A 21,832-nucleotide genomic window follows, 5' to 3' on the forward strand; every position below is an offset into this window, starting at 1 on the left:
TAAATTCCCAATGCTTGAAAACGGCAGACTATTTCATTATTCTTTATTAACTTCGCTGTGCATAAAAAAATCTAAATTCGGATCATTTGTATCTTTAGCGTCTATTCCGTTCTATTTCTCGAAATGATCCCGATATTTAGACAGAGAATGTGCGCATGAACTCTCGATTACAATATGGTCAATGAAGATAGCCGGGATGGCTTTAAATGTAGGCCAATGTAGTAAAATTGGAAACTGTAAAGTTACAGAATCACAGCTAAGGGGTAGTGTCTTTTGAGGCGTCCTGCTTTGAAGTCAAAAAAATATGGTAATCCTAGCCATGGCACATCACAAATGAGCCGCGGCCCTATTAGATGGGCTGTGGCCCCGACCCATGGGCCGTAGAAGAGTCAAGTCCCCTGTAGGGTAACCGAGCAAGTGGCCGTGTTATCCATTTCGATCCAGACGTACATGAGTTCCATTTCGTCAAAGGAAGCATTATCCTTCCTCGTTTGCTAAGAACAGAAATTGATAGGATGGACGTTTGTCAAAAATAAGATTCACAAACAGGGGTCCGTGGCCCACAAATTTTGGGGAAGCCTGGTCTAACCGTAGTAGTATATATTTACGGTCTAGTCAAATCTGAACTGAATCGATCAGTTCAGACTTCTCACAATTGTGTTAACGGGGAAGTACCTCGAAGTTCAAAGGTCAGCAATCAACATGAAGAAACAAAACACGAAAAATTAGTTGCGAGATTTTCTGTTTTATACGGTAGCGTTTACAGATATATTTCAGATAGATAGATATTTTAATTTGAAAACTCCATAATACATACAAATTAAAAAAGGAGAATTCTGGAAAGCAAGCAAAACCTTTAAAGAAGTTTAAAACATGAGAAATATCAAGTCTGCATGTGCCTGCCCGTCAGCCAGACTGGATTCCATGGCAGGTGCACGCCCGAGGGCGCTAGCGCTCCGCAAAAATGCACGCGAGCGAAATCAATTTTGCACGCCGAAAATTTGCAATTGCTCACCAATGTAAATCGGTTTAAATGGTTTTAAAATCAACAATCCAGTAATATAAAGATGCCAAAATATTATAACTCCACAATTGTCGACAAATACCAGCTTGCAAGATTTGGTCTGATCGAAATATTGCGAAGCAAAAAGACCATGGACCTTTCCCCAACCTTTGACCCGCGAAAAATTCCTCTCATTGTTACGTCCTTTTTTGCATCTTGCTGATTGGCCAATGTCACGAAGTAAACAAGGAAGTCGATGCTCGGGGAAAGGTCCATATCGTGTTGAATGATAGGAAATAGGAATCCCGTGAGAATAGTTATGGACGAAAAGATCGCCTCCGCACCAATGGCCAAGTACGGCTCTGATTCAGCGTATTTTTCATACAATAATTTTACACGAATGTACTGAACAGTACCGGTATCTAAAGTTGCTCAAACACTCCCAAAATTAGTAACAAAGTATGAAAATAAAGTTTGGGGTCAAAGGTCAAACATCCATTTTGCTCTAATTTGACGTATTTTTTATCCATTAATTCTGCGTAAAAACACTACCAAAATTAATGACAAAGTATGTCCATTTTGCTCTGGTTCAACGTATTTTTTATCCGATAATTTTACGCGGATGTACTGAACAGTACCGGTATCCAAAGTCGCACAAACACTCTCAAAATTAGCGACAAACTGTAGAAATAATGTTTGGGGTCAAAGGTCAAACGTCCATTTTTTCTCTGACTAACGTATTTTTTATCCGATACCGGTAATTTTACGCGGATGTATTGAGAGGTATCTGATGTCAAAGTCAGTTGCACGCGAGTGCAGTTGTTTTGCACGTCGTGAGCTATAATTGCACGCCAGGAATTCTTATTTGCACGCGGGAATTTCTGATTGCACGCCCGATTTCTCGTTCAAAAAGGCCATGAAATCCAGACTGGCCCGTCAGCACACACACAAAAAAACAAACCCAATTTAACGAGACATGTTAAAGACCAATACGATCTCATACAAAGATAATGTGGGGAGTGCAATGTAATAAAGTGACGAGGATAGTCATGTATCGATGTATGTATGTTGCCTTAATGCTGTAATGCTCCTGTTTGAGGAGTTGACTGTTTACTACTGTACTATGGTATGAAATTATAAATAGTTGAGTAGTTGACTATGATATTGTGCAAAAATATGTATACAAGGACGCTTAACCTTGCTGGATTTTTAAGGCAATACCAACGAGTTGCAGACTTTTCGAAGTCGGCTTCTTCCCATTCTTCAGTGAAACATTCTGTGATTGTGAAGAACTCGTCAATGAATTATGTAGATGAAGGTAATCTATCTTACGTTTTACGTAACATTGTATCACTGTAGAGTTGTATGGTAAAGTAGTTGTGATATGCGAATATTATATGGTCAAATTCAATATCATATCGTATACCCTATGTATATAATATATATATTTTTTTTTATTCGGCATAGGTTCAAGTGAAGTAAATTCAGTGGTATTTTTACATGGGAATCCAACATCTTCATATCTATGGAGAAATATATATCCAAAGATTTCTTCCATTGCCCGCTGCTTTGCTCCTGATTTAATTGGGATGGGTAGTTCTGATAAAGTCAATAATCTCATGTATACATTTGATGATCACTTTCAATATCTTTCCGAATGGATTGACAAGGTTGTGAAGACTGATAATGTAAGATTATTATTTTTCTCATGTTTTGATTATTATATTTCTAATCGTCTAGGAGTTCCCATATCTGAATAATTTGATATTCTAGAAATCTAATAGGGGTTACAGTATAACCAGTGAGATGGCCTAAACATGTTTTTTCATGTGGGTACCAGTCCATATTGGTTCATACTAAACGAATAACCAACCTATTAACTGCTCAAAGTATTTACCTATGCACTGAAGTTGAATAAAAATGAGAAACCTTGGTTCTGGGGTAAATTACACTGAAATAAACAGTAAATTTGCCAATATAACCATTTTCCATAGTATTAATTTCTAAACCGTTGAACTAAATTTTTTTAACCAGATTCATTTTGTTATTCATGACTGGGGTTCAGTGCTTGGATTTCATTGGTCAAATTTAAATCGTGACAGAGTAAAGTCAATTGTGCATATGGAAGGTATTGTTGCACCACTTGAATCATGGAATGAATTCCCAGAAGGTGGTCGAAAAGCCTTTCAAGGAATGAGATCGCCAGCAGGTAGTTTTTTTGTTTGTAATGAATGCCTAAATTCATGAAGTAGATAGAGATAATATATCTATTTTATTAAATTAGTGTTGTCTGAATTTGGTTGTATTTTATTGGTTATTTTGTTTTGGATCTTGCACTGGGATCCATAGTCAACCTGGGGGTGTGAACACTATATATTGTTCAAGAAATTTGTGTCACAGATTTTAATTTGAGCTAATATAAATGGATCTATAGCGTAAATTAAGATATATGCCAAATATATAATTTGACATCTTTTTGTTACATGAATCCATTACCGGTACATGATTTCACTGTTAAGCTTGGGATAAAATTTACATCCAAACAGTAAAGTTTTACCTCGTATTTGCCTATCTTTGAAAATAATTGCATTCGGTTCTTTTGTTCAAGGTGAGGAAATGGTGCTAAAGAAAAATTTTTTTGTTGAACGTATTTTACCCAGCAGTATTATGACTAAATTAAGTGATGAAGACATGGAAGAATACAGAAAACCTTTTGCTGATCCTGGGGAAGACAGAAGGCCAACTTTGACGTGGCCGAGGGAGATTCCCATAAAAGGTGAGCTGTACATAAAGAATATTATTAAATTAATTAAACCGTCTTTGACTAAATCTACTTCATCAAACACAATGCCCACCAATGTATGCATGCCAAATTTGATGGATAAGAATGAGTATGCTGAACGGGAAAAGTTCTGGTTCTTCTGAAATCAGAAGCTGTTTTCAGAATGTAAAAGGTTCACAAAAAATTGTATAAAGATTCCTTATATATTGCCATAGGAGTAAAATTGATAAAACAGATTTATCATATCAATTCTGGTTTATCATGTAGATCAGGGGTGTGCAACCTGCGGCTCGTAGGGAAAAATGTGTGGCTCGTGAACAAGTGCCAATTTTTAGTTGAGTTTAATCTGGTACGTTCGAGTAATTTCAATCCTTTTGCGTTGCAATGTCCATACCAGAGTCCAATATATTATCTATGCATATGAAGATACAATGCCCTAACAGCTAGCTTGTGCAAAGCGAACAACGCATGTCATAAGATCTATAACCAAAATTTTGTGCCTGCAACTACTAAAAAGCCTATGCTAAATAAAGGTGCAACCTGGTTTCATCCAGGTATTTGTATCTGGCTCTCCCTCTCACCCCTAATGTAGATGATTCGATTGTTTCATGGAATACCAGTCTCAATCTTGGCAAATCAACTACCGTAAATGTAAAATGAGAAATATTTTTGTTGTTACAGTTTATTGAAGAGTTACTGTAAACTATATTTTCGTAGGTGATGGACCAGACAATGTGATTGACATAGCTGATTCATATTACAAATGGTTGTGTAAAAGCAAAAATTTACCAAAACTTTTCATCAAATCTGAACCTGGATTTTTTTCACCACTCATCGAAGAAAAAACTAAAAATTGGCCAAATCATATCACAAAATCAGTAAAAGGTCACCATTTTCTACAAGAGGATTCACCACATGAGATAGCGAAGAATATTCATGAATTTTATAATCAGATAATGTAAAAGTGATATAAATCGACACTAATCTAATTTATATTTTATTGCATTGATTTCTAATAATTTCTAATTTTTCATAAAATTTCTAATCAAATTACATTTTTGTGTTCTGATGGATTGTTGGTCACGCAGTTATGTCACATCGGTTAAACGAAGCGTTGTGCTAGACCAGACGGACTGTTATTAAATAGAATACAAAAAGTGATTTGAAATGGCGAATTTTGGTAATCCTAAGGAGGGGGGGGGGGGTATCTATAACGGTAAGCCAGTGTTTTAGGATTATTAATGACCGATGACGAAATGGATAAAAATACTCAACTAGTAGTCATTTGGCCAATCATTACTATTTTAATGTAAGCGCCCACAGGAAAAACTCTCGAGCTGGTGATCTATAGCAGCGGTTACCAACCGGGGGTCCATGGCCACAAGACTAGGCTAAAAATTGATTTTAATGCAATATTGCGTACCTTCCCCTTTAAAGGCATATTCTCCCTAGTTTCATTACCAAATATGGTTATTTCACACGATGTTTCCGCTTTCTTGTGCATGAATAGTTTGATCACGATGGGATTTGGAATCGACCAATCAAAATAACACAGGTTTCACAAGACTGCGAGGTAGCCGTGGTAAACGCATTGTAGGCTAAGAGATACTGTATATATATTTAAATTTTTAATAATCCCATGAAACTGAAATAGGGCGACAATTGTGTGATAATTTTCCTGATTGTTCAACTTTTTGTGGTTGATGGGAATTGCGCGCATGTGGTGGTCGGATGATTGTAAGCAATATCCATGCTACGCTACAATATTACTCCATTTTCGTTTGCCCTTGTCAGCGTTACCAATATAAAGTTTGTCTAAATATTCATCCCCGAAAGTGCGAACCCACATATAGTAATAATCGGTGCGATGGCAAGTTTCCAAGACAAAATACGATCATCTCTAGATTCTAGACCAGCGTTTCCCAAACTGTGGGAAACTGATCCTACAACGCGTCGCCGTCGGCCTAAGGCGAACTAACTAGGGTAGTGTAGTGGCACTTTCGTTAACCTTCGGCCTAGCTTTTTGACTGTTAAGGTCATCATCAAGGTCACAGCAATCCTTTTGGCTTCGCTATAGGCCAGGGGTGGGCAACCTTTTTTAGCTCGCGTGCCAAAATCGGCTAAATTCAACGACAAAATTCTTCCGCGTGCCAACCAAAATTAAAAACAATGCTTTGCTACTTTCAATGTAAAAATACCCAATAATAAACCTTAAACCTTAAATGTACAGACAGATTCACTATTCAGGAAAATATCAATCCGACAAATAGATTTGATTACTTTTCTTATTCTATATTAGTGAGACAGAGACTTCTGCTGCTGCTCAATTACCGCTCATAGAGATTGGGTTTATACTTTGTAACATTCAAAGAAATACGCGAACCACTGGTTTGATCTTTGCGGCTACTCCTGTTCGAGACGTAATAAAATTCATAACTGAGAACAGATATTTCCAAGCATATGTAGATTAAAACATGGAGCGTAATGGAGTTGCGAAGTTTTTAGGGCACGAACAAATTTTGAAGAAGGCCTCCCAATCACGCAATAGTTCGTTTTTTGCACTTATCTTTTGTATTCTCTTCCCTAATCGCTTATATTTCTTCCAAAATCAATTTATAACTGTAAGTTAGTAACTCTAACCAACATGAGCTGTGCATTTTCACAAATCAAAAAGAAATGAAAAAAAGGGTGGTACAGACGAACTATATTACGTAAGAATATAGCCAAATGAATGCTGCGCACTTCTCGACGATAGTACACTCAGTTGTTACGTCATACTATATTTTTCTGTAGCCATATATCATGAAAGTACAAAAGAGTTTGTTAACAAATGATAATGAATAAACGAACACCTAGTTTCATCAGATAATTCAGAGTCTTGAAACATTTCATCTGAAAGAGAATGATCTCGTTTCCGAGGCCTCGCTCGTGTGCCAAATAAATAGGCAGGGGTGCCCATCCCTGCTATAGGCAAACAAGTAGGTCTTCTAAGGAATGAAGGCAAAATGTCAACTCTCCTTAATTAAATATTTATTATAAAAGCAATATGTATAATATTGAATCATATTATAGGTATGTTTAACACAATTCTGATCGTTTTCGCGACGCATTTGAAAAACTCGCCACGGCAAACCCATTGGGAACCGCAGCATTACAGCGTTTTTCTTTATCAATTTCATTTTGTGCTGTTCCGCGAGGCGAGATAAAAAGTGTAAGTGTTCCATGGCCGAAAATGTTGACCACATAAAGCATCTCAATTTCCTTTATTCGAGTATCACAATATTGTATATCAATCAAAAGGTAAAAGTTAATGCTGTACAATATTTTACAGTAAGTCAAACAACTGCGCTGTGAGAAACTGTGTATGCGATTATCGCCATTCACTGACTAAACAGTTATTTCTGATCATTTAGGACAAGCGTTTACTGAACACTTTAAGATTCAAAAAGCAGTAGATAGCGTCGCTAATTTCTTCAGGCGAATCTTCTTGGATAAAGTGAAGTCCTTTTACAGTAACCGTCATCTGATTCGGCCAGTCTTCAGATTGTTTTTCCACGATTGACGACAAGCCTCCCGGTTTAGCAAGAATACGTAGCTTTGGAAGGTAGGAGCTTGTTGAAAGCCACTTCTGATATGAATCGGCGTATGCAAGTGTATTGTTTGGACCTTCGCCTTATAAATAACAAAAGATATATGTGAACTATACGGGCTAACGATGTAGCTATATAGACTCACTCAATTTTAATTGAATTTCACAAAATTCAAAATTATTGCATATCAATTGATGAACAATTCTGTGACGGGTTATTGAACGAAATTCGGATTGATGAGTAGTTCTAAATCTAAGTTATTGTTGGGAAATGTAAGAACGAGATAGCGTTCGGAGACCACCGACTTATCGATCTAGCGCCATTATCCTTCGCTTTGACTCAATAGCGACACCGCATGTCACATCACTCACAATTAATTAATAACTCGCTAATTATACGACAGAATTCATCCAAAATCAATTGGCTTCTGGTCCGAGATATGATGAATGCACATGCAAAATTTGGAGCAGATTCAACCTCGCTTTCGTGAGATCGTGTGTATCTAACAGACAGATAATCGAACAGACAAATACCTATCAACATAAGTAATGAGTAAGTCTTCAATATTACCTCTAATTGGAAGTTGTCGTGGCCAAGCTAACATAGGTCTCCTGTCTTCTCCGGGGTTTATGAAAGGTTTGTTATACTCTGCAATTTCTTCTTCTGTGAGTTTTCTCAATACACCGCCAGTCATTATACTCTCGACAAGTAAATCATTTTGAAGAGCTACAATCGCACCTAAAACGCGACAATTATATGGCTGTACTTTAAAGATTAGTTAAAAAATCTTTTATTTTAACTTTCTTTAGTCCTTGATCTATTGATTTCTCGCATTTAATGTACATATTCAGAAGGGAGCTGATATACATAAACTGTTGTTGACAAATGTTCCTACGGGAAACTCCGCACATATATATGCTTTCATTTTTTTACAAACCTTGCGGTCCTCTGAATGTTTGTAGAAGACGTCTTGCATTTTCGTTGTAATCTCCCCAAACAATTGGGCCGGTCACACTCTCAAAGTGTATAATAGATTGAACTCTGTCACGATGTAAGTTTGCCCAATGAAAGCCAAGCCCTGATCCCCAGTCATGGAGCACTAGTGTCACCTGGAACGTATTGTATGTATACATATATTTGCTTTCTGAATATTTTTGTTTTTAATAGCTTGCTCTCAATTTCCTAATTTTGTTCTTCCTATTTTAGCGGTGCAATTTGTGTTTTCGCACTTTTAGTACAACAATATTTTAGATTGGATGGTATTTTAAATGGCGATAGAGACTTACTTTTTTAGTTTTCACAACCTTATTCATCCACTCAGAAAGATACTGGAAATGATCATCAAACGTATACATGAGATCCTCGACTTTATCAGAACGACCCATTCCAATTAAATCAGGAGCAAGACAGCGGGCGATGTAAGAAATCTTCGGGTATATGTTTCTCCATAGGTAAGATGACGCCGGATTTCCATGCAAAAAGACAACCGTATTTTCAAAATCACCACCTGGAATAAAACCGAAGAATGAAACGAGTTTAGAAACCTGATCTATATATATCTTAGTTGTGGGGCATTTCACCACTGTATTACTTTCTTGAATACATAATGAAAATAATAAAATAGTACCTGTATCAATGTAACTCATGGTGGAACTTTTCACCGAAATTGTCTTATAATATTCTTCATGCCGCTTTGTTGGAACATTACCACACGAAAAGTAAAAGCAAAGAAGAAGACAAGCTCCTAAATTATACATGAATTTTACCTGGCTAATTGAATGTTTAATTTTCGTTAATTGTGAGTTATCATAACGAACACAAAACATTTTTGGTCTCGGCTCGAATGTGTGCTGAGCTGGTCGGACGAAGAGAGTAAGCCCTCTACCAATATGTGAAAAGATGCAATCCCATTGTAAAATGGCATCTTTAAGAAGCGTTGGCGCATCCACGAAATTTCGGTCTATTAATATCTGTCTTAATAATCTTAAAATTGCCATACAACTGAATTCAAATTACACAATGAACTTATTTTATGATTCGTAAAATATACTTTCTCGTCTAGTCTGTGATTCGATCAAAGTAATGCGGTTTGAATATCTAGATATAATTTTACTAAGTGTTCTCGACTGTACATTGATCCCATCTTTGGAGTTACTCACCTGACTCGCCGCTCTATATATCAAGCCTACAATCATGTTTTTCTGAAGATTCCTAAAATTGCTTGCGGGCAATTTTATTACAGGGTATATATCCGGAACAAAATATATGTTGACATAAAAAAGTTTCCGACGTATTCCTCAACGAACAACCTTTACTTAGTAAGTGCTTATTTGCGATCAATTTCACTTCGCTGATGATGTTTGCGTAATCCACCGATCGTTGTAATAATGGAGAAAATAACAGGGTTTATGATAGAATGCCATTCTAATTCTATATTTATATTTTGTATCAATTAAAATCTATGATCATCCTCTCATTACATGCATGAATGTAATTGTATAATTGGGTGAGCGAACACGTACTACTTCTTTATCAATACCTTTCCATCTAAAATCTGTACGCTTAAAACCTACTTGAGGTTTTGTTTACTCTCCCGATTCTATAATCAGTTGTTTTTATTTTATTTTTATCTATTATTTTATCGTCTACTGCTGATTATGGAGTCGAAATAAACTTATACTTATACGCTGTATAGGGAATTATCGTGAGAAGTATACAAGTATGCATCCTAATCAGATGTATATATCTCTTTTGTTGGCTTGAAGTAGTTTCGTTCTGTAAAGCGGTGCGGCGATATAACCGCACTAAAATACAAAATGGTGTGTTGCATAGTAACTTTAAATGTCTTGGACTCAATTATGTACTCGCGGGAGGCCTGATGTGGCTTCTTTGCTTTTAATGAAAAATGAAGGCGAGACAAACTCGAGCAACCAGCCATACTTAACTTAATCTGTTGGGTGAGGCGCTCAAGCAAAATGTTTTGAAAATCGGTCAGCTTATACTCACGAGAAGTAATTGACTCTAACTTATTCACTCAGATAATAAGCTTCAGTGTACGAACTCACGTGCGACAAATTTCACTTCAAATTTAAACAAGTTTCTTGCCCTTTTCCCAACATACCGAAATATAGCCATGGGACCCCAGCATGTTCGTGCCTGATAGAGCTATTGAAAAGTAATTTATTTTATCATTTTTATTTGGTTGGTTTTCATTCAATCAACTCGGATTGGTTAATAATTTTTTTAACGCTCAACTGTGACAAACTGTAGCAATTTTGAGGGTACTAGTAACACAATCTCAGAGTGCCAAACTCGTCATTCTGTATAGCTATGAAATATTATATATTTTTATCTATTCAGTGGCTTAATATTCTCTGTTGAGTAGCTTATGTCCTTCAAAAATGGGTTTCGGGAAGGACATTGTGTTGTTCACGTGCATGACGAATCAATCTGAAGGATTTTGGAGTAATTCTAGAAAGTACAACGACACCGCACTTACAATACATGAAACGAAAACGGGGAGAAATACCGGTTTTAGCCTTAAGCTACGATTGACTTGCACAAATTGATTTAATTGACTATAAATAAGCGAATAATGACAAGGCAGTTCTATCATTTTCTCTCTTGCTATTTGTAGTGATTTGAAAAAATTCATCTATTTTAAATGTTCACACCGTAAAATAAGTTCACATTCCTACTTCTGGAATAATCTTCAACTGCAGTTACATGACGTAAGCATATTATTAGAAACTTTTTTGCTAAATTGAAACCTAAAACGATCTATAAGTCCAAGCTGAGCCTGTGCTATATAGCGGCATTATCAATACGGACTGTTCTTTCGTTGCTATGATTTTTTTTTTTTTGAACGACTATGACTCGTCAATTTTAGCGCGAATGTGATAGTATCAATGATTTAGGCCTGCGGCAAGGCTACATAATTTTAATAAGGTATGACAGGAGGTCGACCATGTGTATATATATAGGCCTAAATGGACGGTCATAAGTACATCAACAGTGTTTGATCAGACATCAAGTTTTACTCGGAAAAATAATATGTCTACGATTGGAGTATGTCTGCTGGTTTGCTTGTTTTTGCCCTGTGGAAGAGTTCCGGTTAAAACCCATGAAAAATACTTGAAGACCGTCACCGTGAAAGGTGCAACTATGAGCTATGTTGATACAGGTATTTATATTTATTCAAATAAAACATAGCTATGTGGCCTTGTAATGTTTACATCTGTCTGACTCTGTATAGCATCCAAGGTTTTGACGCCAGCCGATGCGGCCGCAGCCCATTTGGCAAATGCGATTTCAGTTTTAAATAAATCTTTCTTAATGAACAAAATTGCAATACAATACAGTTATAATCAATTTCATATTTCAGCATTCGTGCGGCCCTGTTACATTGCTTGATTGAGATTGTTTTGTTATAAAAAACTAAAACTGTTGTCTTACCTGCCGATTTTATTTCAGGCGGTCGTTTCGAACACACCGTTGTGTTTTTACATGGAAATCCGACATCATCGTATCTTTGGAGAAACATCTACCCACAAATTTCGTCGATTGCTCGATGCTTTGCACCCGATTTAATTGGAATGGGACGATCTGATAAAGTGGAAAATTTGATGTATACATTTGCTGATCATTATCAGTATTTGTCCGAATGGATGGATAAAGTAGTTAAAACAGAGAAAGTAAGTTAACTTGAAAATTATTTTCTAAAGTATATATATATATCATTTTATGAACATGATTAGTAAAATTGCCCTTGTTTTTCTCAAAATTTCATATTCAAAAATCTGTGCCTTCCTGGAATAAGCACAGCACACATGTATTTTCAACCATCTATCGCTGAGATTCGATCTATTTGTTTTTGAGAACGATTGTCTTTGGGCGTATTTAGCTGTTTACACGTTGAAATTATAATTTCTACTCCGGTTGCAAATACACTTATACCATATAAATATCATATACAAACATTTTGCAGAATCGCTGAATTGAGATAAGATAAATAATTTGCTAACGCCTCGGAATATAGTTACCTTACTTAAAAAGTTTTGATTCGAAATAGACCGATATCGACTAAACAATTTTGTCATACACGTTGCAGGCTTTGCTGATATTATATTAAGGGTATTTTCTCTTCTCTCCAGAACAAATTCCATTGATACAACACTCTAATTTTTTACTATACTGTAATTGCGTAACTTTCTTAGATTATTGTCCAACTTTTAAAGGCAAACATTATAATTGCAAAAAGCGAAATTATCGTTTCTCCCATTTACTATTGCAAATTTGAGCCAGATTTTGACATTTCCAGAAAGCGTAGGCATATTTTTTTTTATGATGCGCTCTTTCATAAGTTTCATACTATTTGTTTTTATTTTTTCAGGTTATTCTTGTGCTACATGACTGGGGTTCTATACTTGGATTTCATTGGGCAAATATGAATCGTGCAAGAGTTCAGTCTATTGTTCACATGGAGAGTTTCGTCACACCGCTCCCCACACAACCTGAAACCGAGTTTTTCCGTCAATTGAGATCCGAAGGTTAAAATAGCACATATTTTTTGATACTTTAATACAATTTGTATAAAGATCGTAATCCTTAAGATAAAATCTTCACCACGAATTGATATCTAGCAAGATACTCAATTGTAATTTGTTTAGCTATATTTTTTACCTAGCGACCACTCTAGGAGATGAACGATAGAACTTTAACCTCGTATAGCAATAATCCATGTTCTTTTTAATTTCCAATAGCGGGAGAACAGATGATATTGGTGAACAACCTTTTCATCGAGAATATTATGCCCGCAAACATCATCCGAAACCTGACTGAAGAAGAGGTGAATGAATACCGCAGACCTTTCGTCAATCCCGGAGAAGATAGAAGGCCTACTTTGACTTTTCCGAGACAAGTACCAATCCTAGGTAATATTCGGTAATATAAAACGAAGTAAAAATTATTCAATGTTTTGACTGCGACTGACTTGGCCGCAAGAAATGTTCCGACGTAGTAGTTTTGATTAATATTGAAATTATAAGCTGCAAAAATATTGCCACACCTCGATTCAATCGTATCGGCTGAAAAATGGCCGCTATTTACGATATAGCCTATTCCGGTCTTTGATCTGATATTAGATATGTTGAATAATAAGGTAGCATACGGACGATAATAACTGAAATGCGTTTTTACTCTTCACAGTTGTTGTATATATAGGGTGGGCCAAAAAATGTTACCTTACGACAATTTTCAAAAATGGTAACATTTTTGGCCCACCTTGCAGATGGTACGGTGAATGATTGCGTACAAACTTACCGAACGGGCTGGCCACTTAGTCACACTCGCTTTTCACCTCGCGAGTAGATACGTGTTTTATGACGTCAAGGTTTCTGGTACCATGACGTTTCATTTTAGTTTTAAACTTCTTACTGTTTATATTCAAGTTATTACCAAATATACTTATAACTACAATTTCGTAGAATACGCAGATCGAACGTCTCGATTCCTTGCGCCTTTGCGCAACAAAGCGTCTGCGGAAACTACGATAATTGGTGTAAGTGTTGAGATCCACCTCTGCACACTTACTAAGTTGCAAAGGAATTTACGATGCTGGTAATGCAAAACCTTTAAACCGTTAGTAGTGATTCTAATGAAAAGCCATTTATGTATTTGAATCACAAATGTCAACTTCTTGTTCTGGAATTCCTGTTCTTCAAGCTATAATTATGTTCTCTGCTAATATAGTTCGCAGACAACTATTTTATACCGGCTTCCAATCAAGATGATAATTTCATAATATCGGCTTCGGAAATATCGGCGCATCGGTTTCGGCGAAAAAATCATATGACTATCTCTATGCAATACTTGTGTATCATTTTTTGTCAATTAATCACAGATATACTTTTTGATAGGCATACTAGCTCGTAATCGTTGTGCCATATCACGATTTTGAGCTCTATTGTGAGCCAAGACAAAGCCCAGACTGCTGAACTGATCGCTTGCAATCATCGTATACATTAAATATTATTATATTCAAATATTTCATAATATATATACAATAATCATTCATATTTTAAGGTATCCAAACATATCATCTACCTGCCCTATTCGCTGTCTAATACAGTTTTTTATTTATCTAATCAACCTATAGGTGAGGGTCCCGATGACGTGACGATGGCGGTGAATGCATACGCCAAATGGTTGTCAACAACTTCTCACATACCTAAGATGCTGATTCTCGCAAAACCTGGAGGATTGTCCAACATCACCAAAAAAGTTGCAAAAGATTGGCCCAACCAACAGATGATAACGGTGAAGGGAATTCATTTTATTCAAGAAGATTCTCCGAAAGAAATAACAGACGCCATTTACTGCTTCCTGAATCTGAAGGTTTTAGGGAAGAAAGCATTAATATCCTAAATTATTTCAAACGTGTGAAACAAAATCAATATTCTTGTCACTAACCTACTTTTTTGAATTTTGTTGACAATAAAAAATAACAGGTTCTGTTTAGAGCATTTTCGAAAAGTATTTTAGGTCATTCTCAATCTTTGAAAATTTGGCCGAGACCTAACTAAGTCAACTTTTCATTATGAAAACACATAGGTCTACTTTACAGTTGTAGCTTTACACATGCTTTTACGAACAATAATGTTCATACAGTATCAGAAATATTGTAAAGCTCGAAAAAATATTTTTTCCGTATTCATTTTTTCCATGTACTTTTCTGCTGCAATTCCTACGAGGAAAGTAAAATTGTTCTTTTTTTGTTCTACCAACTTGTTACATTGTGTAAAATCCACCATGCTAAATGAAATGGCCCCTCACATTCAAAGACACTTGCTCCGAAAAGGGGCGTATCCTCTTGGCTGCAAATCACATCCTCAAGTCTTTTTTTTTTTCAGTATATCGTGTATATGCTAAATGGTGGAAAATATTCGATGGAATTAAATAAACTACCCTTTGGTGAATAAATTTAGATTTATGTATGCTATTTGAAAGGCTGGAGGAATAATTAGGAGTTTGTCTAATGACGTGTCCAGATTAATTACAGGGCGGAAACGGATATTTTGTTTCAAACTACATAATATATGAGTCTACATATATGAGTAGAAAGCTCACAACATACAAAATTATTTCTTGCCATATATATACTTCTTGCTAGTTATAGAGGTTATTGGACACGAAATGGACCCATAGATCGTTGTGACATTTTGTATGAAAATATATATATTAGTTACCTGACCAAAACTGTGAAAACGAGGCGCTTTTATCAACTCTGCTTTAATTAATATCTGTCTGAGCGGCTGCTAAAATTGTAATTGTTACGTCATGGATGACTTATTTCTGATTGGTTATGATTGAGGGAATAAATAAGGAAATCGATTCTCTGGGAGAAATGGTTGTTTTCCCGGCCCTTGACCCAGAAAAATTTTTCTTATATCTTTCTATTGCAGGATAACCTGTTAACCGAGAATTATTTTGATATCTGATATCCGGATATTATTGTGACGGTTAACCGGATGATGAAGCAGTATAAATAATGCATTTGCGCATTAGTGATTTTTATATTTTTTGTTGAGTGGCGACTAACATCTCACCACAGGAGAGTTGATTCCGATTTCTTTCTTTTTCTGTCGTCATTCATTTGCCATACCCTCCCTAGGTACATCGCTACTTACGCTAAAATAAAAGCACTCCTCATCTAGATATGGAAATAAGGGGTGAGCTGCATGAATGAATCCAGTTTTAATTTGTAATTTTGCTATCTTTGCGAATTTTTTTGACCTATTATTGCAATTTCAATGACTATAATTTATTTAGTACATTAAATGAAGATATTAATATATCAACAAAATCAGGAGAAAGTCGGGTGCAGTCTCGTCGGTTTATAACGCCGAAAATTGTTTAGAACGCCATTCTAATTCTATATCCACATTTTGTATCAATTAAAATCTATGTTCATCCTCTCATTACATTAATGTAATTTTATACGCTGCGCAGTGAATTATCGTGAGAAGTATACATCCTAATCAGACGTATATATCTCTCTTGTTCGCTTACAGTAGTTTCGTTCTGTGAAGCGGTGCAGCGATATAATCAACCGCACTAAAATACAAAATGGTGTGTTGCATAGTAACTTTAAATGTCTTGCACTCAATTATGTACTTGCGGGAGGCCTGATACGGCTTCCCAACTTTCAGTGAAAAATGACAGCAAGAAAAACTCGAGCAACCAGTCATGTCCAATTTAATCTCTCGAATGAGGCGCTCCGACACAAGGTTTTGAAATTTGATCAGCCCATACTCACGAGAAGTTATTGATTCAAATTCACTTTAATATTCAACATCAGTGTAATAAATTTTTCGGGATCACGTGCGGCGAAATTCATATTGCATATTTAAACAACTTTGTTGCACTTTTTCTAACATGACGAAATATAACAATTAGACGTCAGCATCTTCATGGCTGATGGAGCTTTTGAAAAGTATACTTACTTTATTTTAATAATGTTATTTAGTTAGTTTCCAATCCATCACTTCGAATTCGTGAATATTCAACGCTCAACTGTGGCAGACTTTATCAATTTCGAGGGTACGAATAATTAGACAGTCTCATATAGTGCCAATGTGAATCAACGTTGAAACACGTCTTTCTGTATAGCTCTGAAATATATATCCTTTTATCTGTTCAGTGGCTCAATATTCTTTGTTGAGTAGCTTATGTCCTTCGAGAAAATGGTTTTCGAGAAAGACATTGTGTTGGGCACGTGCATGATGAATCAATCTGAAGGATTTTGGAAAAAAAAATCTAGGAAGTGCAAGGAGCCTGCACTTACAAACAAAAACGGGGAGAAATACCGGTTCTAGCCCTAAACTACGATTGACACAAATTGAATTTATTGGCGAATAATGACGAGGCAGTTTTATCATTTTCTATCTTACTATTGGTATTAAAATGAAATTCATCTATTTTATATGGTCACACCGTAAAATTAGTTCTCTACTTCTGGAAAAATCTTCAACTGCAGTCACATGACGTAAGCATATTATTAGAAACTTTTTTGCTAAATTGAAACCTAAGACGACCTATAGGTCCAAGCTGAGCCTGTGCTATATAGCGGTATTACCAATACGGCGTGTTCATTCGTTGTGATGATTTTCTTCGGTATACGACTATGACTCGTCATTTTAGTATCAATGATTTAGGCCTGCGGCAAGGCTACATAATTTTAAGAAGGTATGGCAGGAGGTCGACCATATGTATATATATAGGCCTAAATGGACGGTCATAAATACATCATTGGTTTTTGATCAGCCATCAAGTTTTACTCAGTTAAATAATATGTCTATGATTGGAGCATGTCTGCTGGTTTGCTTGTTTTTGCCCTGTGGAAGAGTTCCGGTTAAAACCCATGAGAAATACTTGAAGACTGTCACCGTGAAAAATGCAACTATGAGCTATGTTGATACAGGTATTTCTATTTATTTAAATAAAACTTGGCTATATAGACTTGTAATATTTACATCTGACTCCGCCCAGCATCCAAAGAGGTTTGACGCCAGCTGATGTTGCCGCAGCCCATTTAGCGACGGGAATTTCAGTTTTGAATAAATCTTTCTTAAAGGACTGCCGGCTGGCGCAAAATATAGCTTCTGAGAATTCAGACAGAATTTGTAGATGGTAATAAAAAAGTTGTGGCTCTGTTCCATTGCTTGATTGAAATTGTATTGTCTTATATCCAAACTGTGTAACCGGTCGATCTTATTACAGGCGGTCAGTTCGAACACACTGTTGTGTTTTTACATGGAAATCCGACTTCGTCGTATCTTTGGAGAAACATCTACCCACAAATTTCGTCGATCGCTCGATGCTTTGCACCCGATTTAATTGGAATGGGACGATCTGATAAAGTGGAAAATTTGATGTACACATTTGCGGATCATTATCAGTATTTGTCTGAATGGATGGATGAAGTAGTTAAAACAGAGAAAGTAAGTTTTCCTAGGAAATTATTTTTAAAATATATACTTTTATGACCATGATTGGTAAAATTGCCGGCGCTCCAGAAGTATGTGTACTAATATGGAGGTAACTAATTTTGTTCACCTACTTTACATCAAATTGTGTAAAGGGACGGAGTTTTATGAATACTTGGCTAACACAAACAGTCCCCGAACTCGCAATAGAACTAAAATTGGGAAAATCAAGATAAAATTATGATCTAGCCCTAACCTGGTGCACATACTACGGGAGTACCAAATTTCCATCATTTGTCTCAAAATTTCATATTCAAAAATATGTGCCTTCGTGTCTTGCTAATGTAAGCAAAAGTGTGATAAGCACACTCCTATATTTTCACCCATATATCGCTAAAATTTAATCTATTTGACTCGGAGAACGGTTGTTTTGGGGCGTATTTAGTTATTTACTAATTTCAATCAAAGCTCTCCGACTGTGGTTGCAAATCTTCTAATACCATATTTTTTACAAACATTTTGCAGAATCGCTAAATCGAGATTAGATATATAATTTGCTTTCGCCTCGGGATATAGTTACAACTACTTTTCTTTTATTCGAAATAAACCAATAACAGCTGAACACTTGCAGGTTTGCTCATATTTAGGTACTAAGTTATTATCTCTTCAGAACAAATTCCATCGATACAACGCGCTAATTTTTTAATATATACCAAAAATATTTATTGTAAAATGCGAAATTCCCATTCCTACGTGATTTACTATTAAAAAATTTGGCCCGCCAAAATTTTACATTTCCAGAGCGTAAGCATAACTTTTTATGATGCGCCTTTTCATGAGTTTCATATTATTCGTTTTTTTCTTTTTCAGGTTATTCTTGTGTTACATGACTGGGGTTCTATACTTGGATTTCATTGGGCAAATATGAATCGTGCAAGAGTTCAGTCTATTATTCACATGGAGAGTGTTGTCGCGCCGTTTTCCACACAACATCAGACCGTGTTTTTCCGTCAAATAAGATCCAAAGGTTAAAATAGCGCTGATTTATTAATACTATTTGCATAAAAATGGAAATCCATGAGATAAAACCTTTACGACGTATTGGGATCTAACAAGATACTCAAATGAGTAATCTTGGTAAGATGTTTAGCCACATTCTTCACCCCGCGGCAGCTCTAAGAGCTGAACGATGGAACTTGCTCTATACCCCGTAGAGCAAATAGCGAAATACCGATTCTTTTTGATTTCCAATAGCGGGAGAACACATGGTATTGGTCAACAACCTTTTCGTCGAGAATTTCGTACCATTGAACATCATTCTAAACCTGACTGAAGAAGAGATGAATGAATACCGCAGACCTTTCGTCGATCCTGGAGAAGATAGAAGGCCTACTTTGACTTTTCCGAGACAAGTACCCATCCTAGGTAATATTCGGTAATATAAAACGAAGTAAAAATTACTAAATGTTTTGTCCGCGACTGATTTGCCCGCAAGAAATGTTCCGACGTAGAAGTTTTGATTAATATTGAAATTATAAGCCGCAAAAATAGTTCAACGCCCAGGTCCAATTTTATCGGCTGAAAAATGACCGATATTTACGATATAGCCTATTCCGGTCTTTGATCTGATATTCGATATGTTGAATAATAGGTTACCATACGGACGATAATAACTGAAATGCGTTTTTACTCTTCACCAAAAAATGTTACCTTATGACAATTTTCAAAAATGCTAATATATTTGGCCCACACTGCAGATGGTACAGTGAATGATTGCGTACAAACTTACTAGCCGGGCTGGCCACTTGGTCACACTCGCTTTTCACCCTCGCGAGTAGATACGTGTATTATGACGTCAGGTTTTCTGGTACCATGACGTTTCATTTAAATTTTGAACTTCTTACTGTTTAAATTCAAGTCATTACTAAATATACCTATACCAACTACAATTTCGTAGAATGCGCAAATCGAACATCGCGATTCTTTGCGCAACTAAACATCTGCAGAAACTACCATACTTTGTGTATTGAAAGTGTTGAGACCCATATCTGCATACTTATTAAGTTGCGAAGCAATTTACGATGCTGTTAATGCAAGTACTTTAAACCGTTAGTAGTGATTTTAATGAAAAGCCATTTATGCATTTGAATCACAAATGTACACTTCTTGTTCTGGAATTCATGTTCTTCAAGCTATAATATTGTTTTCTGCTAATATAGTTCACAGACAACTATTTTATACCGGCTTACAATCAAGATGATAATTTCATTATATCGGCTTCGGAAATATCGGCGCATCGGTGTCGGCGGAACAATGGTATGACTATCTCTATGCAATACTCGTGTATCATTTTTTGTCAATTAATCACAGATATACTTTTTGATAGGTCTACTAGCTCGTAATCGTTGTGCCACATCACTCTATTGTGAGCCAAGACCAAGCCTAGATTGCTGAACTGATCGATTGCAATCATCGTATACATTGAATATTATTAAATTCATATATTTCATGATATATATACAATAATCATTCAGATTTTAAGGTATCCCAACATATCATCTACCTGTCCTATTCGCTGTCTAATACAGTTTTTTATTAAATTATTCATCCTATAGGTGAGGGGCCCGATGACGTGATGATGGCTGTGAATGCATACGCCAAATGGTTGTCAACAACTTCTCATATACCTAAGATGCTGATTCTAGCCAAACCTGGAGGATTGTCCAACATCACAAAAGAAGTTGCAAAAGATTGGCCCAACCAACTGATGATAACGGTGAAGGGAATTCATTTCATTCAAGAAGATTCTCCGAAAGAAATAACAGACGCCATTTACTGCTTCCTGAATCTGAAGGTTTTAGGGAAGAAAGCATGAATTGAATGAATCCTGAATTATTTCAAACGTGTTAAACGTAATTAATATTTTTGCGTACCTTTTAGTATAATAATAATAAGTATAAGTTTATTTCGATTCCATAATCAGCAAAACAATAAAATGAATGGTAAAAATAAATAAATAAAAACTGATTATGAAAATCAGGAGAGCGAACAAAACCTTAGATAAGGTTTAAAACGTACAGAATGTATATAAGATGGAAGGTTTTGCCAAGAAGATGTGGTACGTGTTCACTCACCTAAAATAATTGAAATATTTCACACACGCACCCACACACACAACCGTATAGAAGTTATTAAGTAAAGGGAACATGAAAAATTACATACTGGTAGTTAATAAAAAATAAGTAAATAAAAGTTACTTGCCACACCATATTAATAAATTTATGATTGCCACTGCCAAATTGATCAATTTTATAAATGGGAGTGAACAGTAAAGATAAACTTTTATAAAAAAATATATTGTCAAGCTGATTATAGATGGAGTCAAATGCCAAAATGCCCAACCAAAGTTGCCAGAATTGGATGCATGAAGAGGTGGGCTAGACCACTTCATTGCCCAAACTAGAGCCTATCA

The 21,832-nt window shown here is 35.9% G+C and overlaps 4 protein-coding genes across 5 annotated transcripts; 3 read left to right on the forward strand and 1 right to left on the reverse strand.

Moving 5' to 3' along the window:
- The first annotated feature begins 1,745 nt into the window (after nucleotides 1-1,745).
- Nucleotides 1,746-4,856, forward strand: LOC120326299 (haloalkane dehalogenase-like). Its single transcript, XM_039392561.2, has 5 exons — nucleotides 1,746-2,321; nucleotides 2,471-2,691; nucleotides 3,038-3,212; nucleotides 3,612-3,779; nucleotides 4,503-4,856. Exons 1-5 carry the CDS (start codon nucleotides 2,162-2,164, stop codon nucleotides 4,745-4,747), a joined length of 969 nt encoding a protein of 322 aa, XP_039248495.2. The 5' UTR covers nucleotides 1,746-2,161; the 3' UTR covers nucleotides 4,748-4,856.
- Nucleotides 4,857-6,798: 1,942 nt separating this feature from the next.
- Nucleotides 6,799-9,482, reverse strand: LOC120325639 (haloalkane dehalogenase-like). The gene is made up of 5 exons (XM_039391713.2): nucleotides 9,003-9,482; nucleotides 8,662-8,882; nucleotides 8,313-8,484; nucleotides 7,946-8,113; nucleotides 6,799-7,457 (listed from the first exon to the last, which is right to left on the reverse strand). The coding sequence occupies exons 1-5, from the start codon at nucleotides 9,370-9,372 to the stop codon at nucleotides 7,195-7,197; spliced, it is 1,194 nt and encodes a 397-aa protein (XP_039247647.2). The 5' UTR covers nucleotides 9,373-9,482; the 3' UTR covers nucleotides 6,799-7,194.
- Nucleotides 9,483-11,368: 1,886 nt separating this feature from the next.
- On the forward strand, nucleotides 11,369-15,359 carry LOC120325653 (haloalkane dehalogenase-like). Its single transcript, XM_039391740.2, has 5 exons — nucleotides 11,369-11,558; nucleotides 11,849-12,069; nucleotides 12,768-12,924; nucleotides 13,138-13,308; nucleotides 14,532-15,359. The coding sequence occupies exons 1-5, from the start codon at nucleotides 11,429-11,431 to the stop codon at nucleotides 14,798-14,800; spliced, it is 948 nt and encodes a 315-aa protein (XP_039247674.2). The 5' UTR covers nucleotides 11,369-11,428; the 3' UTR covers nucleotides 14,801-15,359.
- A 2,259-nt stretch (nucleotides 15,360-17,618) lies between these two features.
- Nucleotides 17,619-21,387, forward strand: LOC120325655 (haloalkane dehalogenase-like). Of its 2 annotated transcripts, XR_013475061.1 has the most exons (6): nucleotides 17,619-17,855; nucleotides 18,155-18,375; nucleotides 19,231-19,387; nucleotides 19,615-19,785; nucleotides 20,580-20,676; nucleotides 20,976-21,115. XR_013475061.1 is itself a non-coding variant. In XM_039391744.2 (5 exons), exons 1-5 carry the CDS (start codon nucleotides 17,726-17,728, stop codon nucleotides 21,233-21,235), a joined length of 939 nt encoding a protein of 312 aa, XP_039247678.2. In that variant the 5' UTR covers nucleotides 17,658-17,725; the 3' UTR covers nucleotides 21,236-21,387. The 2 variants fall into 2 exon arrangements, 1 of the variants encoding a protein (XP_039247678.2); XM_039391744.2 differs by lacking the exon at nucleotides 20,580-20,676 and having other exon boundaries at nucleotides 17,658-17,855; nucleotides 20,976-21,387.
- The last annotated feature ends 445 nt before the right edge of the window (nucleotides 21,388-21,832 follow it).

This window comes from Styela clava, chromosome 4 (assembly GCF_964204865.1).
Source record: "Styela clava chromosome 4, kaStyClav1.hap1.2, whole genome shotgun sequence".
In the NCBI taxonomy this organism is placed as follows: domain Eukaryota; kingdom Metazoa; phylum Chordata; class Ascidiacea; order Stolidobranchia; family Styelidae; genus Styela; species Styela clava.

Bases quoted from the DNA above. Each gene is read 5' to 3' on its own strand.
- LOC120326299 (XM_039392561.2), top strand. From the start codon at position 2,162: ATGATATTGTGCAAAAATATGTATACAAGGACGCTTAACCTTGCTGGA. The intron at 3,213-3,611 runs GTAGTTTTTTTG...CTTTTGTTCAAG, and splicing joins AGGAATGAGATCGCCAGCAG to GTGAGGAAATGGTGCTAAAG. The intron at 3,780-4,502 runs GTGAGCTGTACA...ATATTTTCGTAG, and splicing joins GAGGGAGATTCCCATAAAAG to GTGATGGACCAGACAATGTG.
- LOC120325639 (XM_039391713.2), bottom strand. From the start codon at position 9,372: ATGGCAATTTTAAGATTATTAAGACAGATATTAATAGACCGAAATTTC. The intron at 8,883-9,002 runs GTACTATTTTAT...GTTTTATTCCAG, and splicing joins CATGAGTTACATTGATACAG to GTGGTGATTTTGAAAATACG. The intron at 7,458-7,945 runs GTAATATTGAAG...GTTATTTATAAG, and splicing joins ACGACAACTTCCAATTAGAG to GCGAAGGTCCAAACAATACA.
- LOC120325653 (XM_039391740.2), top strand. From the start codon at position 11,429: ATGTCTACGATTGGAGTATGTCTGCTGGTTTGCTTGTTTTTGCCCTGT. The intron at 11,559-11,848 runs GTATTTATATTT...ATTTTATTTCAG, and splicing joins TATGAGCTATGTTGATACAG to GCGGTCGTTTCGAACACACC. The intron at 13,309-14,531 runs GTAATATTCGGT...ATCAACCTATAG, and splicing joins GAGACAAGTACCAATCCTAG to GTGAGGGTCCCGATGACGTG.
- LOC120325655 (XM_039391744.2), top strand. From the start codon at position 17,726: ATGTCTATGATTGGAGCATGTCTGCTGGTTTGCTTGTTTTTGCCCTGT. The intron at 17,856-18,154 runs GTATTTCTATTT...ATCTTATTACAG, and splicing joins TATGAGCTATGTTGATACAG to GCGGTCAGTTCGAACACACT. The intron at 19,388-19,614 runs GTTAAAATAGCG...GATTTCCAATAG, and splicing joins CCGTCAAATAAGATCCAAAG to CGGGAGAACACATGGTATTG.